General features: G+C 35.8%; 1 protein-coding gene across 2 annotated transcripts in view; it reads right to left on the bottom strand.

Annotated features, from left to right (window-relative positions):
• The window catches only part of LOC105221038 (homeobox protein araucan-like), an 87,490-nt gene extending 67,515 nt beyond the window's left edge, over positions 1 to 19,975 (bottom strand). The window contains exon 1 of one of the 2 annotated variants that reach the window (XM_011197684.3): positions 18,306 to 19,975. In XM_011197684.3, the coding sequence (XP_011195986.2) occupies positions 18,306 to 18,356 (51 nt within the window). In that variant the 5' untranslated portion in view covers positions 18,357 to 19,975. The remainder of the gene's footprint in view (positions 1 to 18,305) is intronic. The other variant, XM_011197685.3, reaches the window with a different exon arrangement.
• Between the last annotated feature and the right edge of the window lie 476 nt (positions 19,976 to 20,451).

Raw genomic sequence — 20,451 nt, 5'->3', positions numbered from 1 at the left:
TATTAACCAAGAATAACTGGAATGAACTTAAAGTCTTATATCAATATGAAGGAACTGGCAACAAAAATGCTATATTTTAGCACTTGTCTCTATTTAAGATATAATTATCTACCAACTATGCAATAACTTCAGTCGCTGTCTGCAGGCAATATTTTCTATAAAACACTTCCAAGTGAACTCAAGAGTCGTCAAATTATGAATAAATTCCTAATATTCCTATCTATGCCTGGTCCTGGATCTTTATATACCACTTAAGGAATAGACAAAATCAACTTCGACTTAACCTAAAAATAATGTGAACTTGGCTATGTTTACTTGAATCGTCCTAGACTCAAGAATGTGTTTTAAAGATCACCTGACCTAAACTTCTGCAGAACTCTAATGTAATGGATACTCAACAATCCATAACCTCAGAAAAAAGAGATGATTTGTAGTCGAAATTTCTATAATCTATCGTTCTGCACATCTCGCAAGACTAAGTCGTATTACCGTTGATTTTGCGGTATTCTCGACATTTTGCGGTGTAGCAGAAGGACCCACTCTCGTGTTTACGAGTCTAAACCTATTATAATTGCTTGACAAAGGCTTATGAATTAATTCTGGAATCTCAAAAAATGCTTAGGTTGAAAGAATCGTGCAAAAATTTCAGATTTCGGACTCATTGATTTATCTCCAAATTTGGAGCAATAAACTACGGTGGGCATAGTTGTTTTTTGTTCAGGCTGTGACGGCGAGGCAAGTGAGGATATAAATCCCCCATATAGCGAGATAGGCGGTATCTGAAGCAGGAACAACGTCGGAGAACTTAGTAAGCAAGATGCTTTAGTCACTAGATAACTAGAATGGTAAATGCTGCGAATACATGTATACTCTAGCCTAACAGAGGTGGCAACAAGTATTTGCAGTAGAACTAATAACTTCTTAAGGTATTCTGGAAACTGTTAAGATATTCTGAAATATATTAAGAAGATTTGAAATCATATCGAATAATATTAATTACCGAATAATTTTTACATGCTAAAGAATTGGGGTTGTCTCTAGAGTTATACCTGTATGTACGCAGGTCTGACCGGCTTATGAAATATAATTTTTGCTTTTCTATTTTATTGCTATTGTAATAATTTAATATCACCTGCCCCACGAATTAAACAAAAAATGCCAGATCCAAGAACAAAAACAAATTCTAGATGGTAACATGTTGCATGCAACACCGGCAGCCGCAGCAGACGAGGTTTTAACGGCTCAACGCGATCATTTTACAGCGAACAAGCGCGTAATATATAATTTTCTTCATTCACTTTCCGAAGCATAGTAGCGCAAGCAAGTGCGAATTCCTTTAAGCGCGCATTTAGCACACACTTAAAGTAACCGCTGACCGGTCAGCCGAACGGCCAACCGACAGTAGCATGAAGGACATTTCTGCGCTGCTTGACTGCTTCGTCACGACTACAGTCTTCCCCGCCAACTGACCCACTGCTTGCATGCGTTTGTTGTATTTCATGTTTTGTTATATTGCATGCCGAAAATATAGGCTTAAAAGTGCAGCGGTTAGTTGCAGCAGACCGCGTCAGGGTAATAAGATGCATGCCACAGTGCAACACCACGGCACACAGTATGTATTATGTGTGATTATATGTATGTGTGTTAAGAATACTTTCGACATTGCTAATTAAAAATGCCTACACTGCAATTGCGGAATTAGTTTCTTATCGCGCTTATCATCAATGACGTTGCGACCGCCACAACTTGCCACAAAGCGTTGCAGGCGCTGCTCGCCTGATATTACACACTTTTTGCACATTTCTGTTGATGCGTTGATGGATAGTTGAGGAGCTGTGAATGCCGCAAGGCTTTTTGCCAAAGTGCGCAACAGCAAGAAATACCAACAACACAACAACAACAAATGCAAACTTGCCTATGCAACGGTAGTCGCGAGTGCAACGTTAGAGGGCGCAGCCGGCGGCAGCATAATGCATTTATGAATATTATTAAATTTATATGATAATTTGTGCATTTTTAATTTTTCTTTTCGTATTTTGTTGCACGCTTTTGTTGCTTTTGTAGATAGCGGTAAATGCTTCGAAGGCGTTTTGCCATACATTTTCCCCATTTTATGACCGAAGTCACGCAACTTATATACACTTCGAGTCGCCGAGACATGAAACAATGTGCCTGAAATCGTCCGGTTATGAGCTCAAAGTAAATGGAAAATAAAGAAAAAGAAATGGCATAGAGTGTGCTTAGTGCGAAGTAAGAAAATAGAAATCGAAAAACTCAATTAAGGAGACGAACTGGAATTAAAACTTGAAAAAATTACAAACTTGTTGTGGCACTTTACATACTATGTTTACCAAGCGGAGCAGGGAAACTTTAAACTTTGAATCGATCTAATATAAAAATATTTACCGTGGTCTGGTCATTATTATTAAATGAGCAAGATTTATTTAAACTTCGCAGAATCTGTAATCAGGGGTCCAGCATTTGAATAGTTAGTTGGATTTCAAAATACCGTCTGAGTTCCAGTACTAAAAAAGTAAGCTAAGCAAGTATTTGTTAGCGACGGTTTCATAATATAGATATTCGACCAAGCGCAACATTTTCTTAAAATTGGATCACTACAAAATTCAGCCAAGCTGTCAATTGAAGAATTTGTCCACACTTTTAAAATTTACCTCGGGCTTGGCACTGCCGGCCTGGATCTATCTGACAGGCATGGATAAATATATGTAGAAATGAGTTGTAAATTAAATTATAAGTTCCTATATAGGAATGGGATCAGTATAATATCATTAGGTTGCTTACTATATAGTACTAAATCTTTAAAAAGTGGGGTTTGTCTCATAGACGGGGGTTTATGATCAAATAAAATTCTTACGCAAGAAATTGTACGCTCGCTCTAGTACCATAACTCTGTATAATTAAATTCATGTTATTAAAAGAAAGAAACTCTGATTTTTTTATCAAAAATTAGAAACAATGAATGGCGGAATTAACCGCCGAAGCAGCAATATGATAGACTCATGATACTTTGTCGTAACATATAATCAGGTTGTAGTAGTTTTCTGGAATTATAAAGGATCGACACCTAGTTGTATATGTATGTTCTGAGGTCAGAAAATAGCTGATAGTGGACCACAAATTTCTCAGCAACCTATAACCTGCAAAACAAAACTTCGAAATTGTTTTGTAAGAAAATGTGTTTTTTTAATGAAAATATAAATGTTTGATATTGATGAATAAATACAAAGTTTTTGATGAAAAGTTCCCTCCTATATTAAATAGACTCTCTCTCCCTCACTCTCAGTTGTACGTGTTACCACATTTTAAGATTATTAACCTTAATAAGTTTTTCAACAATTGTGGAATTCCAGCTATGTATTTGAAAATATACAAAATTCTCCTCAAAGGCACTAGACAAGCCTCGTAATTGTTATATCATCATATTATAATTAACACATTATTATTGTCATCAAAGAATTCAATTTACCAACAATTTCTGAACTTTTTAAGACTCATTTCAAAAGAGCTTTAAAAACTCCTTACAATAATTTTAAACTGAAAATGCTGTCAAAAATGTCTCAATTGTCATAATAAATAACTCACACGCACTTTTATTTACTTAAACAATTTTATTATTATTATATGTCGAAGTCTATCAATATGCACTTGAGCCAAGCAACCAACGCCTTGCTCGCCAGTCGACCAACGAGTATCCTACTCGTAAACTGTCGGTGACAATGCGGTCTAATAGGGAACGAAGCTATTTTTTTCTTTCTACTATGCCTTAATTATATATTTTTTGTATTTTTTTGCATTAAAACGGTATAAGTTTTTAGCCAACGTTCATTGTTCTTAAACATTTCCTTCGTTTAAACATTTCCTTCGTTTGTGCAAAAAACAAGTACTCAGTTGCAAGTTCTTCTTGACCTTCTATTATTCTTAATACTTCCTCTCTGTAGAAGTTCAACATACAGTCTTTTAATTCCTTTGTTCACCAAACATACAGACATTTTTTGCTGCAGTTGTCTAACTTTGTTAGCTTTAAGCTCGCAAATGAATTTTCTCCTGATATTAAAGAAATTAGAGAGACTTAAATTTAATTTCATATAAATTTATAATTACATATATACTGCATAAATATGTGGAAGAAATACAAAATATTTCAGTGGAATTTTTTTTCTCATTTCACTTTGCATTCGACAAAATGTTTAAAAGTGACTTGGAATTTCAGAACATTGCACTGTCGCCTGGAAATTAATATCGATTATTTTGCTACGAAAAAGTGCAACAGAAATGTATGCAAAATAACTGTAAATGGGGCGCCACACAGCAAGAGTAAACACAACGCGCTTACGGCATTGCAACACGCACAACAATTGAGTCATTTCATGCCTGCCACACTTGATAGTGTGACATATGTACATATAACTATTATATATAGCATTGTAAAAAGCTTACAGACCCTGGCAGACTTTGGAAACGCTGGTGTATGCCACCAACTTTCGTATATTGAGGTTCACGAGATTTGGAGACCCTACTCATAAGCAAAAAAGATTGTCTTTGATCAATACTCTTTTTTCGATATTTCAATATTTGAATTTCCAGGTTTTTAAGAGTAAGTTTTTGAGAAAGATATGTAATTTCTTCTTAAGTGACAGCAAATGGTAGGGAAATCTCTAAGAACTTTACATCGACATAACTGTAGTAAAAGAATTTGGACTTGCCTTCAGAATTATTGTAGAGCCTCCAGCTCTGAAAGTGTTCAATGATTTATTATATGTTGTTATTATAGAAAGATAAAAGATAAGGAGCAAATTAAGAAGAAATAAGAAACTGAAATATTTCTCACTGGGTTATATACGATTTGCGCTGGTGTTTGTTTGCGTATGTGGGTGTGTTGCGTTTACGCCGTGCGTTCGAGGAAGTTGACAAACATCGAAAAAATAACGCAAATAGCAAACGCAGTGAAAAGGCGAGACTTACAAAAAGTTGGTACAATAGAAAAAAAATCGAAATTTGCAAAGAGGCGAAAGTAAACAAGCGGCTTGACCGTAGCTGATAGCCACATCCCTGCTGCCGCGCCCCAAACACTCACCACCAACGACTTGTGTCATCCGTTCGGCAGCGCACCTCCGTCACAGCGGGGGGTTGAATTTGTTTTTGCAATTTGTTGCTTACGCTTGCGTGTCTTATTGTTTATAAGTAATTTTTAGATGGTTATTGTGGTTGTTGTTGTTGTGCATATTATTGTTTTTGTGATTTTTTTTTTCATTGTATTAGTATGCCAATATTTCGTTTTGTTTTCCACTTACGTGCAACCTTGTAGCTGTGGTTAGACACGTTTTGTTGCTGTGGCTCTTGTTATTATTGCGTTGGTGTTAAACAAAAATCACAAATGAAAGTAAGCCAGTGTGTCACAGGCAACGGAATAAGCCATCACACAAATATATAAACATATATAATTATTTACATATATAATATATTCTGTGATATACATATATAAATCCACAAAGACTCAAACCATTCCTTTCATATAGTATTAACAACAACAATAAGTGCTTAAGTCGGCGCAAATTTACTTTTTCGAGTATCTTAAATGTAATTTCTCTATTGGTTCAATAAATATTTGCCTTCATTTCTAATAAGTTGAATTCTTTTTCACATTTTCATATGCTAACACACACACATATATTTATATGTATTTCGGCAAGAGTTACAGCATTAGCTTTTTTGACTTTCGAATGTCTTTGTATATGTTCGTACTTCACGTTATGACCGTGTGGAAATGAATAAGCAATGGTAACTTAATTAAATAACTGATAGTGTCAATGTATAAGGTTATAAATATTTTCGAAAATTTAGCATAGATTTCCGATAACAAAAATAAAGACTTTCCCACAATGGAAGGAATAAGGTGATGACAGTTAAATAGCCTTACTGTATACTCTCGTATATTTCACGTAGTATGCAACTACTAAACTAAACTAAACGAGTTAGATATAGAGTTATACACGTATATGTACATACATATGTATATATATCAAAATGATCAGAATGACAAATACCTCGATTTCGGGATGTTCGTAAATTTGTCTGTAAAAGCATTATCGTGTAACTACCGAGATACAACTAAGTCCAAAATGAAGTTACAAATAATGTTAGTAGTATTTAGGGTTCAAAGTAGAGAGGGAAAACTGTGATTTCACATTTTATAAGTGGACTTGTCCTCACTTTCTGGCATAATATTGTTTTATTGTGTGTCTTGTAACTGCCGCTAGATCCTTCTGGCCCAAACTAAATCGCAAGAGGTCGAGGGAACTCTTCGCCCTCAACAAGGTCAATATTTCTCTAGTCATAGGAGTTCTAATCGGCCACTGTCCCATCGGGATTCACTTTACCGGATGCCAGAGAGTATGAGGTGGAATCTTCACAGCGTTTCCAATTTGAATGTCCCACCTTTGCAAGATCTACGAAAAAGTTCATTGGTTATAGATGTAAAAAGCCTCTGCAGATTTCCTTTTGTGGTAGGTTCTAGACGCTTGGTGGATTCTTAAATTTAAATTTTTTTCTGGCGTTACAAAGCAATGTCCTTATTAGTCTAAGTGTGTTTCGTTCTTAGGGAACAGCCTTCGTGCCTAACTCAAACCTAACTGTCCAACAAGAAACATCAGGGTCATTTAACTGTAAAGATAGTACTGGAGCTTATTAGGTGTGGCATCGTTATTAACGCCAGTACTCAGTAATTAGTGGGTTGTGAGAGGATGACACTGGAAAAATAGAAAACAATTTAAGAGAAAATATGAAAAATCGGTTTCTTTGGCCATGATGAGCTCTTTACGACTTCATAGAATGCTTGAATTTTGAATTCATATATATTAACCAAGAATAACTGGAATGAACTTAAAGTCTTATATCAATATGAAGGAACTGGCAACAAAAATGCTATATTTTAGCACTTGTCTCTATTTAAGATATAATTATCTACCAACTATGCAATAACTTCAGTCGCTGTCTGCAGGCAATATTTTCTATAAAACACTTCCAAGTGAACTCAAGAGTCGTCAAATTATGAATAAATTCCTAATATTCCTATCTATGCCTGGTCCTGGATCTTTATATACCACTTAAGGAATAGACAAAATCAACTTCGACTTAACCTAAAAATAATGTGAACTTGGCTATGTTTACTTGAATCGTCCTAGACTCAAGAATGTGTTTTAAAGATCACCTGACCTAAACTTCTGCAGAACTCTAATGTAATGGATACTCAACAATCCATAACCTCAGAAAAAAGAGATGATTTGTAGTCGAAATTTCTATAATCTATCGTTCTGCACATCTCGCAAGACTAAGTCGTATTACCGTTGATTTTGCGGTATTCTCGACATTTTGCGGTGTAGCAGAAGGACCCACTCTCGTGTTTACGAGTCTAAACCTATTATAATTGCTTGACAAAGGCTTATGAATTAATTCTGGAATCTCAAAAAATGCTTAGGTTGAAAGAATCGTGCAAAAATTTCAGATTTCGGACTCATTGATTTATCTCCAAATTTGGAGCAATAAACTACGGTGGGCATAGTTGTTTTTTGTTCAGGCTGTGACGGCGAGGCAAGTGAGGATATAAATCCCCCATATAGCGAGATAGGCGGTATCTGAAGCAGGAACAACGTCGGAGAACTTAGTAAGCAAGATGCTTTAGTCACTAGATAACTAGAATGGTAAATGCTGCGAATACATGTATACTCTAGCCTAACAGAGGTGGCAACAAGTATTTGCAGTAGAACTAATAACTTCTTAAGGTATTCTGGAAACTGTTAAGATATTCTGAAATATATTAAGAAGATTTGAAATCATATCGAATAATATTAATTACCGAATAATTTTTACATGCTAAAGAATTGGGGTTGTCTCTAGAGTTATACCTGTATGTACGCAGGTCTGACCGGCTTATGAAATATAATTTTTGCTTTTCTATTTTATTGCTATTGTAATAATTTAATATCACCTGCCCCACGAATTAAACAAAAAATGCCAGATCCAAGAACAAAAACAAATTCTAGATGGTAACATGTTGCATGCAACACCGGCAGCCGCAGCAGACGAGGTTTTAACGGCTCAACGCGATCATTTTACAGCGAACAAGCGCGTAATATATAATTTTCTTCATTCACTTTCCGAAGCATAGTAGCGCAAGCAAGTGCGAATTCCTTTAAGCGCGCATTTAGCACACACTTAAAGTAACCGCTGACCGGTCAGCCGAACGGCCAACCGACAGTAGCATGAAGGACATTTCTGCGCTGCTTGACTGCTTCGTCACGACTACAGTCTTCCCCGCCAACTGACCCACTGCTTGCATGCGTTTGTTGTATTTCATGTTTTGTTATATTGCATGCCGAAAATATAGGCTTAAAAGTGCAGCGGTTAGTTGCAGCAGACCGCGTCAGGGTAATAAGATGCATGCCACAGTGCAACACCACGGCACACAGTATGTATTATGTGTGATTATATGTATGTGTGTTAAGAATACTTTCGACATTGCTAATTAAAAATGCCTACACTGCAATTGCGGAATTAGTTTCTTATCGCGCTTATCATCAATGACGTTGCGACCGCCACAACTTGCCACAAAGCGTTGCAGGCGCTGCTCGCCTGATATTACACACTTTTTGCACATTTCTGTTGATGCGTTGATGGATAGTTGAGGAGCTGTGAATGCCGCAAGGCTTTTTGCCAAAGTGCGCAACAGCAAGAAATACCAACAACACAACAACAACAAATGCAAACTTGCCTATGCAACGGTAGTCGCGAGTGCAACGTTAGAGGGCGCAGCCGGCGGCAGCATAATGCATTTATGAATATTATTAAATTTATATGATAATTTGTGCATTTTTAATTTTTCTTTTCGTATTTTGTTGCACGCTTTTGTTGCTTTTGTAGATAGCGGTAAATGCTTCGAAGGCGTTTTGCCATACATTTTCCCCATTTTATGACCGAAGTCACGCAACTTATATACACTTCGAGTCGCCGAGACATGAAACAATGTGCCTGAAATCGTCCGGTTATGAGCTCAAAGTAAATGGAAAATAAAGAAAAAGAAATGGCATAGAGTGTGCTTAGTGCGAAGTAAGAAAATAGAAATCGAAAAACTCAATTAAGGAGACGAACTGGAATTAAAACTTGAAAAAATTACAAACTTGTTGTGGCACTTTACATACTATGTTTACCAAGCGGAGCAGGGAAACTTTAAACTTTGAATCGATCTAATATAAAAATATTTACCGTGGTCTGGTCATTATTATTAAATGAGCAAGATTTATTTAAACTTCGCAGAATCTGTAATCAGGGGTCCAGCATTTGAATAGTTAGTTGGATTTCAAAATACCGTCTGAGTTCCAGTACTAAAAAAGTAAGCTAAGCAAGTATTTGTTAGCGACGGTTTCATAATATAGATATTCGACCAAGCGCAACATTTTCTTAAAATTGGATCACTACAAAATTCAGCCAAGCTGTCAATTGAAGAATTTGTCCACACTTTTAAAATTTACCTCGGGCTTGGCACTGCCGGCCTGGATCTATCTGACAGGCATGGATAAATATATGTAGAAATGAGTTGTAAATTAAATTATAAGTTCCTATATAGGAATGGGATCAGTATAATATCATTAGGTTGCTTACTATATAGTACTAAATCTTTAAAAAGTGGGGTTTGTCTCATAGACGGGGGTTTATGATCAAATAAAATTCTTACGCAAGAAATTGTACGCTCGCTCTAGTACCATAACTCTGTATAATTAAATTCATGTTATTAAAAGAAAGAAACTCTGATTTTTTTATCAAAAATTAGAAACAATGAATGGCGGAATTAACCGCCGAAGCAGCAATATGATAGACTCATGATACTTTGTCGTAACATATAATCAGGTTGTAGTAGTTTTCTGGAATTATAAAGGATCGACACCTAGTTGTATATGTATGTTCTGAGGTCAGAAAATAGCTGATAGTGGACCACAAATTTCTCAGCAACCTATAACCTGCAAAACAAAACTTCGAAATTGTTTTGTAAGAAAATGTGTTTTTTTAATGAAAATATAAATGTTTGATATTGATGAATAAATACAAAGTTTTTGATGAAAAGTTCCCTCCTATATTAAATAGACTCTCTCTCCCTCACTCTCAGTTGTACGTGTTACCACATTTTAAGATTATTAACCTTAATAAGTTTTTCAACAATTGTGGAATTCCAGCTATGTATTTGAAAATATACAAAATTCTCCTCAAAGGCACTAGACAAGCCTCGTAATTGTTATATCATCATATTATAATTAACACATTATTATTGTCATCAAAGAATTCAATTTACCAACAATTTCTGAACTTTTTAAGACTCATTTCAAAAGAGCTTTAAAAACTCCTTACAATAATTTTAAACTGAAAATGCTGTCAAAAATGTCTCAATTGTCATAATAAATAACTCACACGCACTTTTATTTACTTAAACAATTTTATTATTATTATATGTCGAAGTCTATCAATATGCACTTGAGCCAAGCAACCAACGCCTTGCTCGCCAGTCGACCAACGAGTATCCTACTCGTAAACTGTCGGTGACAATGCGGTCTAATAGGGAACGAAGCTATTTTTTTCTTTCTACTATGCCTTAATTATATATTTTTTGTATTTTTTTGCATTAAAACGGTATAAGTTTTTAGCCAACGTTCATTGTTCTTAAACATTTCCTTCGTTTAAACATTTCCTTCGTTTGTGCAAAAAACAAGTACTCAGTTGCAAGTTCTTCTTGACCTTCTATTATTCTTAATACTTCCTCTCTGTAGAAGTTCAACATACAGTCTTTTAATTCCTTTGTTCACCAAACATACAGACATTTTTTGCTGCAGTTGTCTAACTTTGTTAGCTTTAAGCTCGCAAATGAATTTTCTCCTGATATTAAAGAAATTAGAGAGACTTAAATTTAATTTCATATAAATTTATAATTACATATATACTGCATAAATATGTGGAAGAAATACAAAATATTTCAGTGGAATTTTTTTTCTCATTTCACTTTGCATTCGACAAAATGTTTAAAAGTGACTTGGAATTTCAGAACATTGCACTGTCGCCTGGAAATTAATATCGATTATTTTGCTACGAAAAAGTGCAACAGAAATGTATGCAAAATAACTGTAAATGGGGCGCCACACAGCAAGAGTAAACACAACGCGCTTACGGCATTGCAACACGCACAACAATTGAGTCATTTCATGCCTGCCACACTTGATAGTGTGACATATGTACATATAACTATTATATATAGCATTGTAAAAAGCTTACAGACCCTGGCAGACTTTGGAAACGCTGGTGTATGCCACCAACTTTCGTATATTGAGGTTCACGAGATTTGGAGACCCTACTCATAAGCAAAAAAGATTGTCTTTGATCAATACTCTTTTTTCGATATTTCAATATTTGAATTTCCAGGTTTTTAAGAGTAAGTTTTTGAGAAAGATATGTAATTTCTTCTTAAGTGACAGCAAATGGTAGGGAAATCTCTAAGAACTTTACATCGACATAACTGTAGTAAAAGAATTTGGACTTGCCTTCAGAATTATTGTAGAGCCTCCAGCTCTGAAAGTGTTCAATGATTTATTATATGTTGTTATTATAGAAAGATAAAAGATAAGGAGCAAATTAAGAAGAAATAAGAAACTGAAATATTTCTCACTGGGTTATATACGATTTGCGCTGGTGTTTGTTTGCGTATGTGGGTGTGTTGCGTTTACGCCGTGCGTTCGAGGAAGTTGACAAACATCGAAAAAATAACGCAAATAGCAAACGCAGTGAAAAGGCGAGACTTACAAAAAGTTGGTACAATAGAAAAAAAATCGAAATTTGCAAAGAGGCGAAAGTAAACAAGCGGCTTGACCGTAGCTGATAGCCACATCCCTGCTGCCGCGCCCCAAACACTCACCACCAACGACTTGTGTCATCCGTTCGGCAGCGCACCTCCGTCACAGCGGGGGGTTGAATTTGTTTTTGCAATTTGTTGCTTACGCTTGCGTGTCTTATTGTTTATAAGTAATTTTTAGATGGTTATTGTGGTTGTTGTTGTTGTGCATATTATTGTTTTTGTGATTTTTTTTTTCATTGTATTAGTATGCCAATATTTCGTTTTGTTTTCCACTTACGTGCAACCTTGTAGCTGTGGTTAGACACGTTTTGTTGCTGTGGCTCTTGTTATTATTGCGTTGGTGTTAAACAAAAATCACAAATGAAAGTAAGCCAGTGTGTCACAGGCAACGGAATAAGCCATCACACAAATATATAAACATATATAATTATTTACATATATAATATATTCTGTGATATACATATATAAATCCACAAAGACTCAAACCATTCCTTTCATATAGTATTAACAACAACAATAAGTGCTTAAGTCGGCGCAAATTTACTTTTTCGAGTATCTTAAATGTAATTTCTCTATTGGTTCAATAAATATTTGCCTTCATTTCTAATAAGTTGAATTCTTTTTCACATTTTCATATGCTAACACACACACATATATTTATATGTATTTCGGCAAGAGTTACAGCATTAGCTTTTTTGACTTTCGAATGTCTTTGTATATGTTCGTACTTCACGTTATGACCGTGTGGAAATGAATAAGCAATGGTAACTTAATTAAATAACTGATAGTGTCAATGTATAAGGTTATAAATATTTTCGAAAATTTAGCATAGATTTCCGATAACAAAAATAAAGACTTTCCCACAATGGAAGGAATAAGGTGATGACAGTTAAATAGCCTTACTGTATACTCTCGTATATTTCACGTAGTATGCAACTACTAAACTAAACTAAACGAGTTAGATATAGAGTTATACACGTATATGTACATACATATGTATATATATCAAAATGATCAGAATGACAAATACCTCGATTTCGGGATGTTCGTAAATTTGTCTGTAAAAGCATTATCGTGTAACTACCGAGATACAACTAAGTCCAAAATGAAGTTACAAATAATGTTAGTAGTATTTAGGGTTCAAAGTAGAGAGGGAAAACTGTGATTTCACATTTTATAAGTGGACTTGTCCTCACTTTCTGGCATAATATTGTTTTATTGTGTGTCTTGTAACTGCCGCTAGATCCTTCTGGCCCAAACTAAATCGCAAGAGGTCGAGGGAACTCTTCGCCCTCAACAAGGTCAATATTTCTCTAGTCATAGGAGTTCTAATCGGCCACTGTCCCATCGGGATTCACTTTACCGGATGCCAGAGAGTATGAGGTGGAATCTTCACAGCGTTTCCAATTTGAATGTCCCACCTTTGCAAGATCTACGAAAAAGTTCATTGGTTATAGATGTAAAAAGCCTCTGCAGATTTCCTTTTGTGGTAGGTTCTAGACGCTTGGTGGATTCTTAAATTTAAATTTTTTTCTGGCGTTACAAAGCAATGTCCTTATTAGTCTAAGTGTGTTTCGTTCTTAGGGAACAGCCTTCGTGCCTAACTCAAACCTAACTGTCCAACAAGAAACATCAGGGTCATTTAACTGTAAAGATAGTACTGGAGCTTATTAGGTGTGGCATCGTTATTAACGCCAGTACTCGCTCAGATGTAATGATTTCCAACTTCCACTTTATATATGAACAGTTGAACGTCACTAATTCGAATTGGCAATAAAAAGTCCTTCCTTAACTCGGAAGTATCTCTAACTGGAAGTTTTTGTTTGTGGATTCTGGTGATTCGAGTTAGGGAAGTTCAACTGTATATTAGACCGCAAAATGATTTTCGTTATCTTATTTGAGGTTATGCCAAATATATACAAGTACATAAGTTAGTAGGTTATTTATCTTAATAATAAACTTTTTTTACATTTTAGTTCAATGCCAACAACGAATTAATTATACCCAATATAAATATATTCGACATACCGTTAGACTTTATTAAGTATATATTGGATATCGGTAAAACTGATAAGGATATGTTAAGAAAATAAGACGGCGCGTTCCCTAATGCATAGGCATTGCTCATAACCCTTATAATTAATACAATTTCGCTCGATTCCTTTTTTGCCTTTTACACTGCCGGCTTCTCTATAACCGATCAGCTGTTATACATTTTTGTTTTTGCTTTTTATAAGAAGTTGATAAGTTTCATCAGCTGATTGATACCTTTTAGCAGCGACATCTACCGTAGCTTTTTTTATCAAAAAATTCAGCTTTGTCGCAGAGTTGCATTTCATCTTTATAAGCGTTTTAATCGAGCAGAGGCCGGTTAATTGATCAATTAGCTCCTAATAAACCTAATAAATGATTTCCAGTTTTCGGGTTGAGGGTCATCATTATGGTCAATTTTGGAAGACTTTTAAATAACTCTAAATATTAGGAACTCTAGCGAATACAGAAATATACTTGAGTGCTTTTCATCTAATAGCGATACCTTTCAACGGGAAATGCTTCTTACAAGTACATACAAGCGTATTTGTATAATTCAACTTTCCATGTACTTATTTATAATTCGAATATGATAGCCTGGGATAGCAGTAAAATTTCCATTAAATAATGTATATCAAGTAATTGCTTCGGAACTATTTATCAAACAAACTAATTTTGAATCACATGCAACCTATTCATATCAATTGAACTTTGATTGAGTTTACTCCAATAAACAAACACTTATAAGCATATATCCCTAAATACGAACACAGAGCATGTCCATATATCTCTTCTGATAAGTTTTCCTCGCGCAAGCAAGAACGCCACCACTATTGCATGTGAATTCATAGTGACATATTGAATAACTTGAAGACTACAGAATGCGGTGAGTGCATCATGTCTGTTATAGCGGCATAAGCAATAAATAAAAACCAAATCAAGTCGAGCAAGAACCGATGAAACTCAAATGAACTGAACTCAAACCGAAAGCGCTGAAGCCAAGTCAAGTGAACTAAGTAAGCAAGTAAGTAAGTGACTGTTGGCTGTGAACCCCAAACGCTAGTCAAGCCCAGTCAAGTCGGCTAAAGTCAAGTGACTTCACTTTAAACTGTGAACTAGCGAGGCAGTGCATCGATGAATGAATGATTTACGATGTTCCATGGAAAAACTACGCTGAATAATTTATTGATAAATTGTGAAAGCGAAAAACCGGCAATGCCCACTTGCATACGGGATGTGGATACGGCCCACAACAAACAGGAAACCAAAAAAAAAACACTGAGAGTGAGTGTGTGTTTGTATATTTATATTTATCAAGTCGACTCGGCACAGCCCAACCCACCGTTGCAGCTAGAGCAAAACAACCACAAGCTGCAAGTGGCAACATCATCAGCGTCAACCATCAGCCGGCATTCACTTTTGGCATGAAAAACTTCAAATTGGAATGCAGCAGAAAATGTCAATGCGAATTCCCATCGCATGCTCATAACAGCCAGCCAGCCTGCGTCCACAGCTGAGCCACCAATTCATTCGTTGCTTGGAATTGCTGTTTCCTCCGCGGCTCGAGCGGCCCGTGGTTGTGCCATCGTGCGACGTGATTCCAATAAAATCGTGTGATATTTTTGTGCGATCGCATTCGCATCTCCTACCTGTAACACTCATTCCTATTGCAACAACTTGTGGTTAAATATGCTGCAGTCCATCAGCATTCATACAAATGGCATTTGTGGCGTGCAACAATGCGCTGTGCAGTAGCTGATCGTGCCACTCAACTGCGACGACAACAATTCGGACTGTTACTTCACTTCAGCTGTCATTGTGGATCGTTTGCTTGTAGGTGTGTTTGTGTCCCTTTGCAGGGCCCAGAGGACTCATAAATATTCTGTGCGGATGCTTGTCAAAAATGCATGATGGAATTATGACAGATCGTTATGATTAGCACGTTGCGATGTGCGTGATATGCCAGGGCACAGTGATGATGACAAGTGATCGTCAACGTTCGGTAGCAGCGATCAGCCATCAGCGATCAGCGACTGGTGTGTGATCACATTGATTTCGTGGCATTACATGGATTTTTTCATGCAGTTGTTGGAAGGACATGCAACTGGTCGGGTGGAGCAATTTAATTGAGTAGGGCGCATACATTGGGAGTATTTGTACATATTTATTTGCTTTTTTATGAAAGAGTTGGTATGATGTAAACAAATTAATGAAAGATATTCTCAGGCATTTCAAATGCTATGTGCGCTAATTTCTCATTGGTATTACAATTTTATTTTTGGCTTGGCAAATGAAAGACATATTGATTTACGTTGTGCATTTAAATAGTTATCTAGAGTTGAAAGTCCCAGCCGTATGAAAATTTATGAAAAACTGTTTGATCAAATTCAAGCAAAGCAGATCAAGCAAAAATTATCATTGTTAGCAATTTAGTGAATTTAATTTTTCAAGAAAATCTTAATTTAACGGAACATAAGCTCCTTTAAAAAAAATTTTAAATATACTCGTACATATATATGTACATGATGTTAAAATAAATGTATCAAAAGCCTTAGAATGGCTTCAAGTAGAAGTAGCAGTGGAGCCCACATCTTAGATTATTATAATTTATGTTAAAAATAATAAGTCATTCTTGAGACTTGAGTAGTATCTATAATTTATGATTATGGAACATTGTTCGGCATAGTTCCATGAAATTGGTGTATCCAAGTTTTTTATTAAATCTGGGTTGTAAATGGTGTTTTTTATTAGAGTGTGGTTTTTAAGAAAAAATAAAATAAATATTTAACGTTATGGCCAGGAATTTAGCTTTGATTTAAAGATAAGGCATGTGACCGCCGTGGCTGGACTTCAGCAAAGAAGCACAATTTTCGACCACTTTTTGCTTCAAGTGGGGCGTATGTCAGCATGAAACGACGTTTCATAGATAGTCTGTTCATTATGAAAAGACAAACTAAACTAAGTATAAATCAAGTAACAGCTGTCAAAAAACGAACTCCTCAGTGAAAACCACAAGTCTAAATATCTCCCTTTATGAAAAAATTATGTAGAACTGTTTTTGCGGCATTTAGGGCGTAAGAAATATTAATCTACAGCGTTAAACAGTTACCCAGTTCGGAATTGGTGCGAATAATCCAATTTGAATGGCTGCTAATTAAAAGAATTATTATCAAGATTATTGAAGAAAGATTGAAGAGACTACAAATTAATTAATAAATTGTTGTTTAAATTCTAGAGGAAAGAACGTCTGGATATCAACTAGTGAGAGAAATTGAGATGGGGACAAATCGCTTATTCAAATGTGGCTCATCACATATCTTAGGTGGATTTTATGAGGAGACTTTGAAAAAATATACTCATTAACGGAAATCAAAACGAACATCTAGAGAACTATTATGGCATTTTATTTAGAACAGGGAATAATCATAAATGAAAGATTTTCCTTAAATAAAGTACATGGTATTAATTCTTTTTAAATCAGCTTTCAACGGTGTCTCGCCTCTTTTATGAGTCTCTAATTACTTATGAATAGTTATGATGTACACTTACATGGGGATAAGAAAATGCATATGGCTGATTATTGTGTTAATTACCACTTTTTAGTTTTCTTTAGTATCCAATTCGAAATTAAATATAGAAAATCGCTCATCATAGCATGCAGAGTGGTGACTTATGACATATTTTTTTATATATCAATCACATCATAAGTTTAAAATTATGAGCTGATAAACGAATTTACAATTCATTTCTTGCATTTTTTTATGAGATAGAATATTTCCGACTAATCTCTAATATAAGAAAACGGTACGAGAACAATCAGACAATAAATCAAACAAAACAGGATATAATTATCTAAGCGGGAGAATGCTAGTTCTCCAAAGGAAGTTCTTTTTTAGCCCTCTAAAGAGATTTAAATATGAATTTGTAATTAAATATAATAAATTAAAATAATTTAAAATAATTAAAAAATTAAAAATTGCATTTTTTCATACATTTTCGAATATTTGATTTCTCCGAACAGTGTCCATTCAAGTTCTAACATAGTTTACAGTTGCTTTCGACTAAATAATACGTAAATAATATAAATATATATAATTCGAAAATTCTGCAGTATTTGAAGCTATACTTTCCAGATAATGTTAAATTTTCCAGTCTTAATGTAAAAATTGTGATATTTTTGTTTATAATATTATATTTTATAATACATAAAGTATATTTTCGAATAACTATATTTGTATACCATTAATAATTAGTGCGTGATTTTGCTGGAATAAATTCCATTCTTTATTGATAATTTCCAGTATATAATACATAATAATCATAATTTAGTATATAGATAATTAAAAATTCAGACTTATTAACTTACTTGATTCGCCGACGGATAACCGCAGCCATTGTATTGCGCATAAGCAGCCATTATAAATGCTCAACACTACGAAATTAATGAATTGCACTTTTTTGGTTTTAAACTATTTAAGTTGCGGTTAGGTTTCAAAATGTTTCATCACACATAAACAAAATATGCAAAGCATTGACACAGACAACGAATTTGAATAGTAAAACCATAATTTTTAGTCTACTACCGATTTTATTTTGTTTGAACTCAACAAAGTCCGTTTGATCTTTAATACACGTTATGCTTTCATTTTCGATTTCATTTGGAAATAACTGTATATTATTACTATTTTTTTTTGTTTATTCGTCTGCGCACGTTACTTAAAACTCTTACACACCTGACCGCTATGCCATTAACACCGTTGCGACATTTTGCCACCGTCTGACATACGAAATGGCCGTTGGTCACAGTTTGAACGCACGCCCGTCGTTTAAGCCCAGAAGCTGTTAGCTACAAGTCTGCATTACTATGTTTATTTCACAGTTTACTTGACATTTGAATGCCATGTGTTACTAGTTACAGTCTAAAATGTGTAGCGGTTCACACTTTGACAGGTCAACATTCTAATGGCGTTGACTACTTACGGTCGCCGCTTGCTAAAAGCGTGTTGTTGTTTTAATTGAGTTCACTTATTTTTGTTGTGGCGGCTTTGCTAATGTTGCCTTTGTTTTTATAGTTTTTGCTGTTTTGGTTGACAGGGTCAAGGTTTCGTTGGACAGCCTGCAAGCCGACACATACATATACATATAAACATATGTATGTGTATGCTAAAAGCAGTTTAACCACAAACTCAAACCGAAATCCCCGCCGCCTGCTCTAATTAAAAAAAAATGCTTCACAATCTTGTCAACCGCCTGCAATAGCAACAACAACAACACTGCGCGGCCAAAAACTTGTTTTGGGCGTAATTTGACACTTTGACTGGCGAACTAGCCTGTGCTTGGGTTATTATTTTATTTTTTTTTTACTTCAATTTTCGCTACTGTGGTCGTAAGATCTGTTGGTTCAAAATTTATTTGTAGTTTTTTCACTTTAGCTGACTTTAGGTTATTTTAGTATTTATAAGTTTAGTTACTTTTAGTAATTTGTATTTGTAAATTTACTGCGTCGGCATTTTCAATTTATTTTCACTTTACGAAATTCCGCTCGCCAATTTCCACATTGTTCATTACGCGCGTATAGCAAATTCATTAACTAATCAAACGTGACAGCAATAATTATTTCATAAGATCCTCGCCGATTTCTATGCTCGTCATAATACTTGCAGCTCAGAACCGTCGCTGTCGCTATTCAACTTCCGGTATTTTCCGATTGGAAAATCTCAGCCCTTGCAACGCACTGCATTAGCGCTGTGGCGCAGCCGATCGGCGCAACGCAATCCCAACACACAACCACACCCCTCCACAGATGCGTTGCTGCTTCTTTTCTCTGGTATTGGTATATAAAATCCATATACGCCTCGCACTATATTCGTCTCGATTGCGTCGCCGCCACTGCTGCTGCCGGCCGTCAAACTCGTTTTCGCGTGCCCACACTTGCTCGCCGATGCGCGCTTATTCACGTTCGAGCACAAACTAGTTGCGAGTTCGTACAGGCGTTGCAGCGCTTGCTTAGCGCTCAACACATAGCTATGCGATAAGAGCGTGCGCAAGCAACAGAGCGGGAGCGCAATAAAATGGTTAAAACGACAGGAGAAAAGCGGCATATTCATGTATGTGAGAAGAGCGTGCAACGGCTTGTGTAGCAACAACTTTCGGCGCTCCTGTATAACTGTGGCGGAAAAGAGATAAATAACGGTACAATGAATGCACTGCTCTTGAATTGCAAAACAAAGCTAAAACAACTGTATTTCAGCTACACGGGGTGTGGTGGCAACGAAGAGGCCACACCCACCTTGTGATAAGTGAGCGTCGAACAACTGCAGTTGATGGCAGCGCCGCCACAGGCATTTTGCGTGAAAAACCGGAATTAACAACTCGTTACTCGCTGCCGTGCATTCACTTGCATTGCAGTGCATTTCCGCTGCACTCGAGCTCTGCGCCTTGCGTCGCGCTGCAAGACCCAGCTCCAGTCGTTGTCATACTGGAATGCCGGCCATCCAAACGCCTCCAACAAT

This window comes from Zeugodacus cucurbitae, chromosome 4, assembly GCF_028554725.1.
Source record: "Zeugodacus cucurbitae isolate PBARC_wt_2022May chromosome 4, idZeuCucr1.2, whole genome shotgun sequence".
In the NCBI taxonomy this organism is placed as follows: domain Eukaryota; kingdom Metazoa; phylum Arthropoda; class Insecta; order Diptera; family Tephritidae; genus Zeugodacus; species Zeugodacus cucurbitae.
This window is presented reverse-complemented; position numbering and strand designations above follow the sequence as displayed.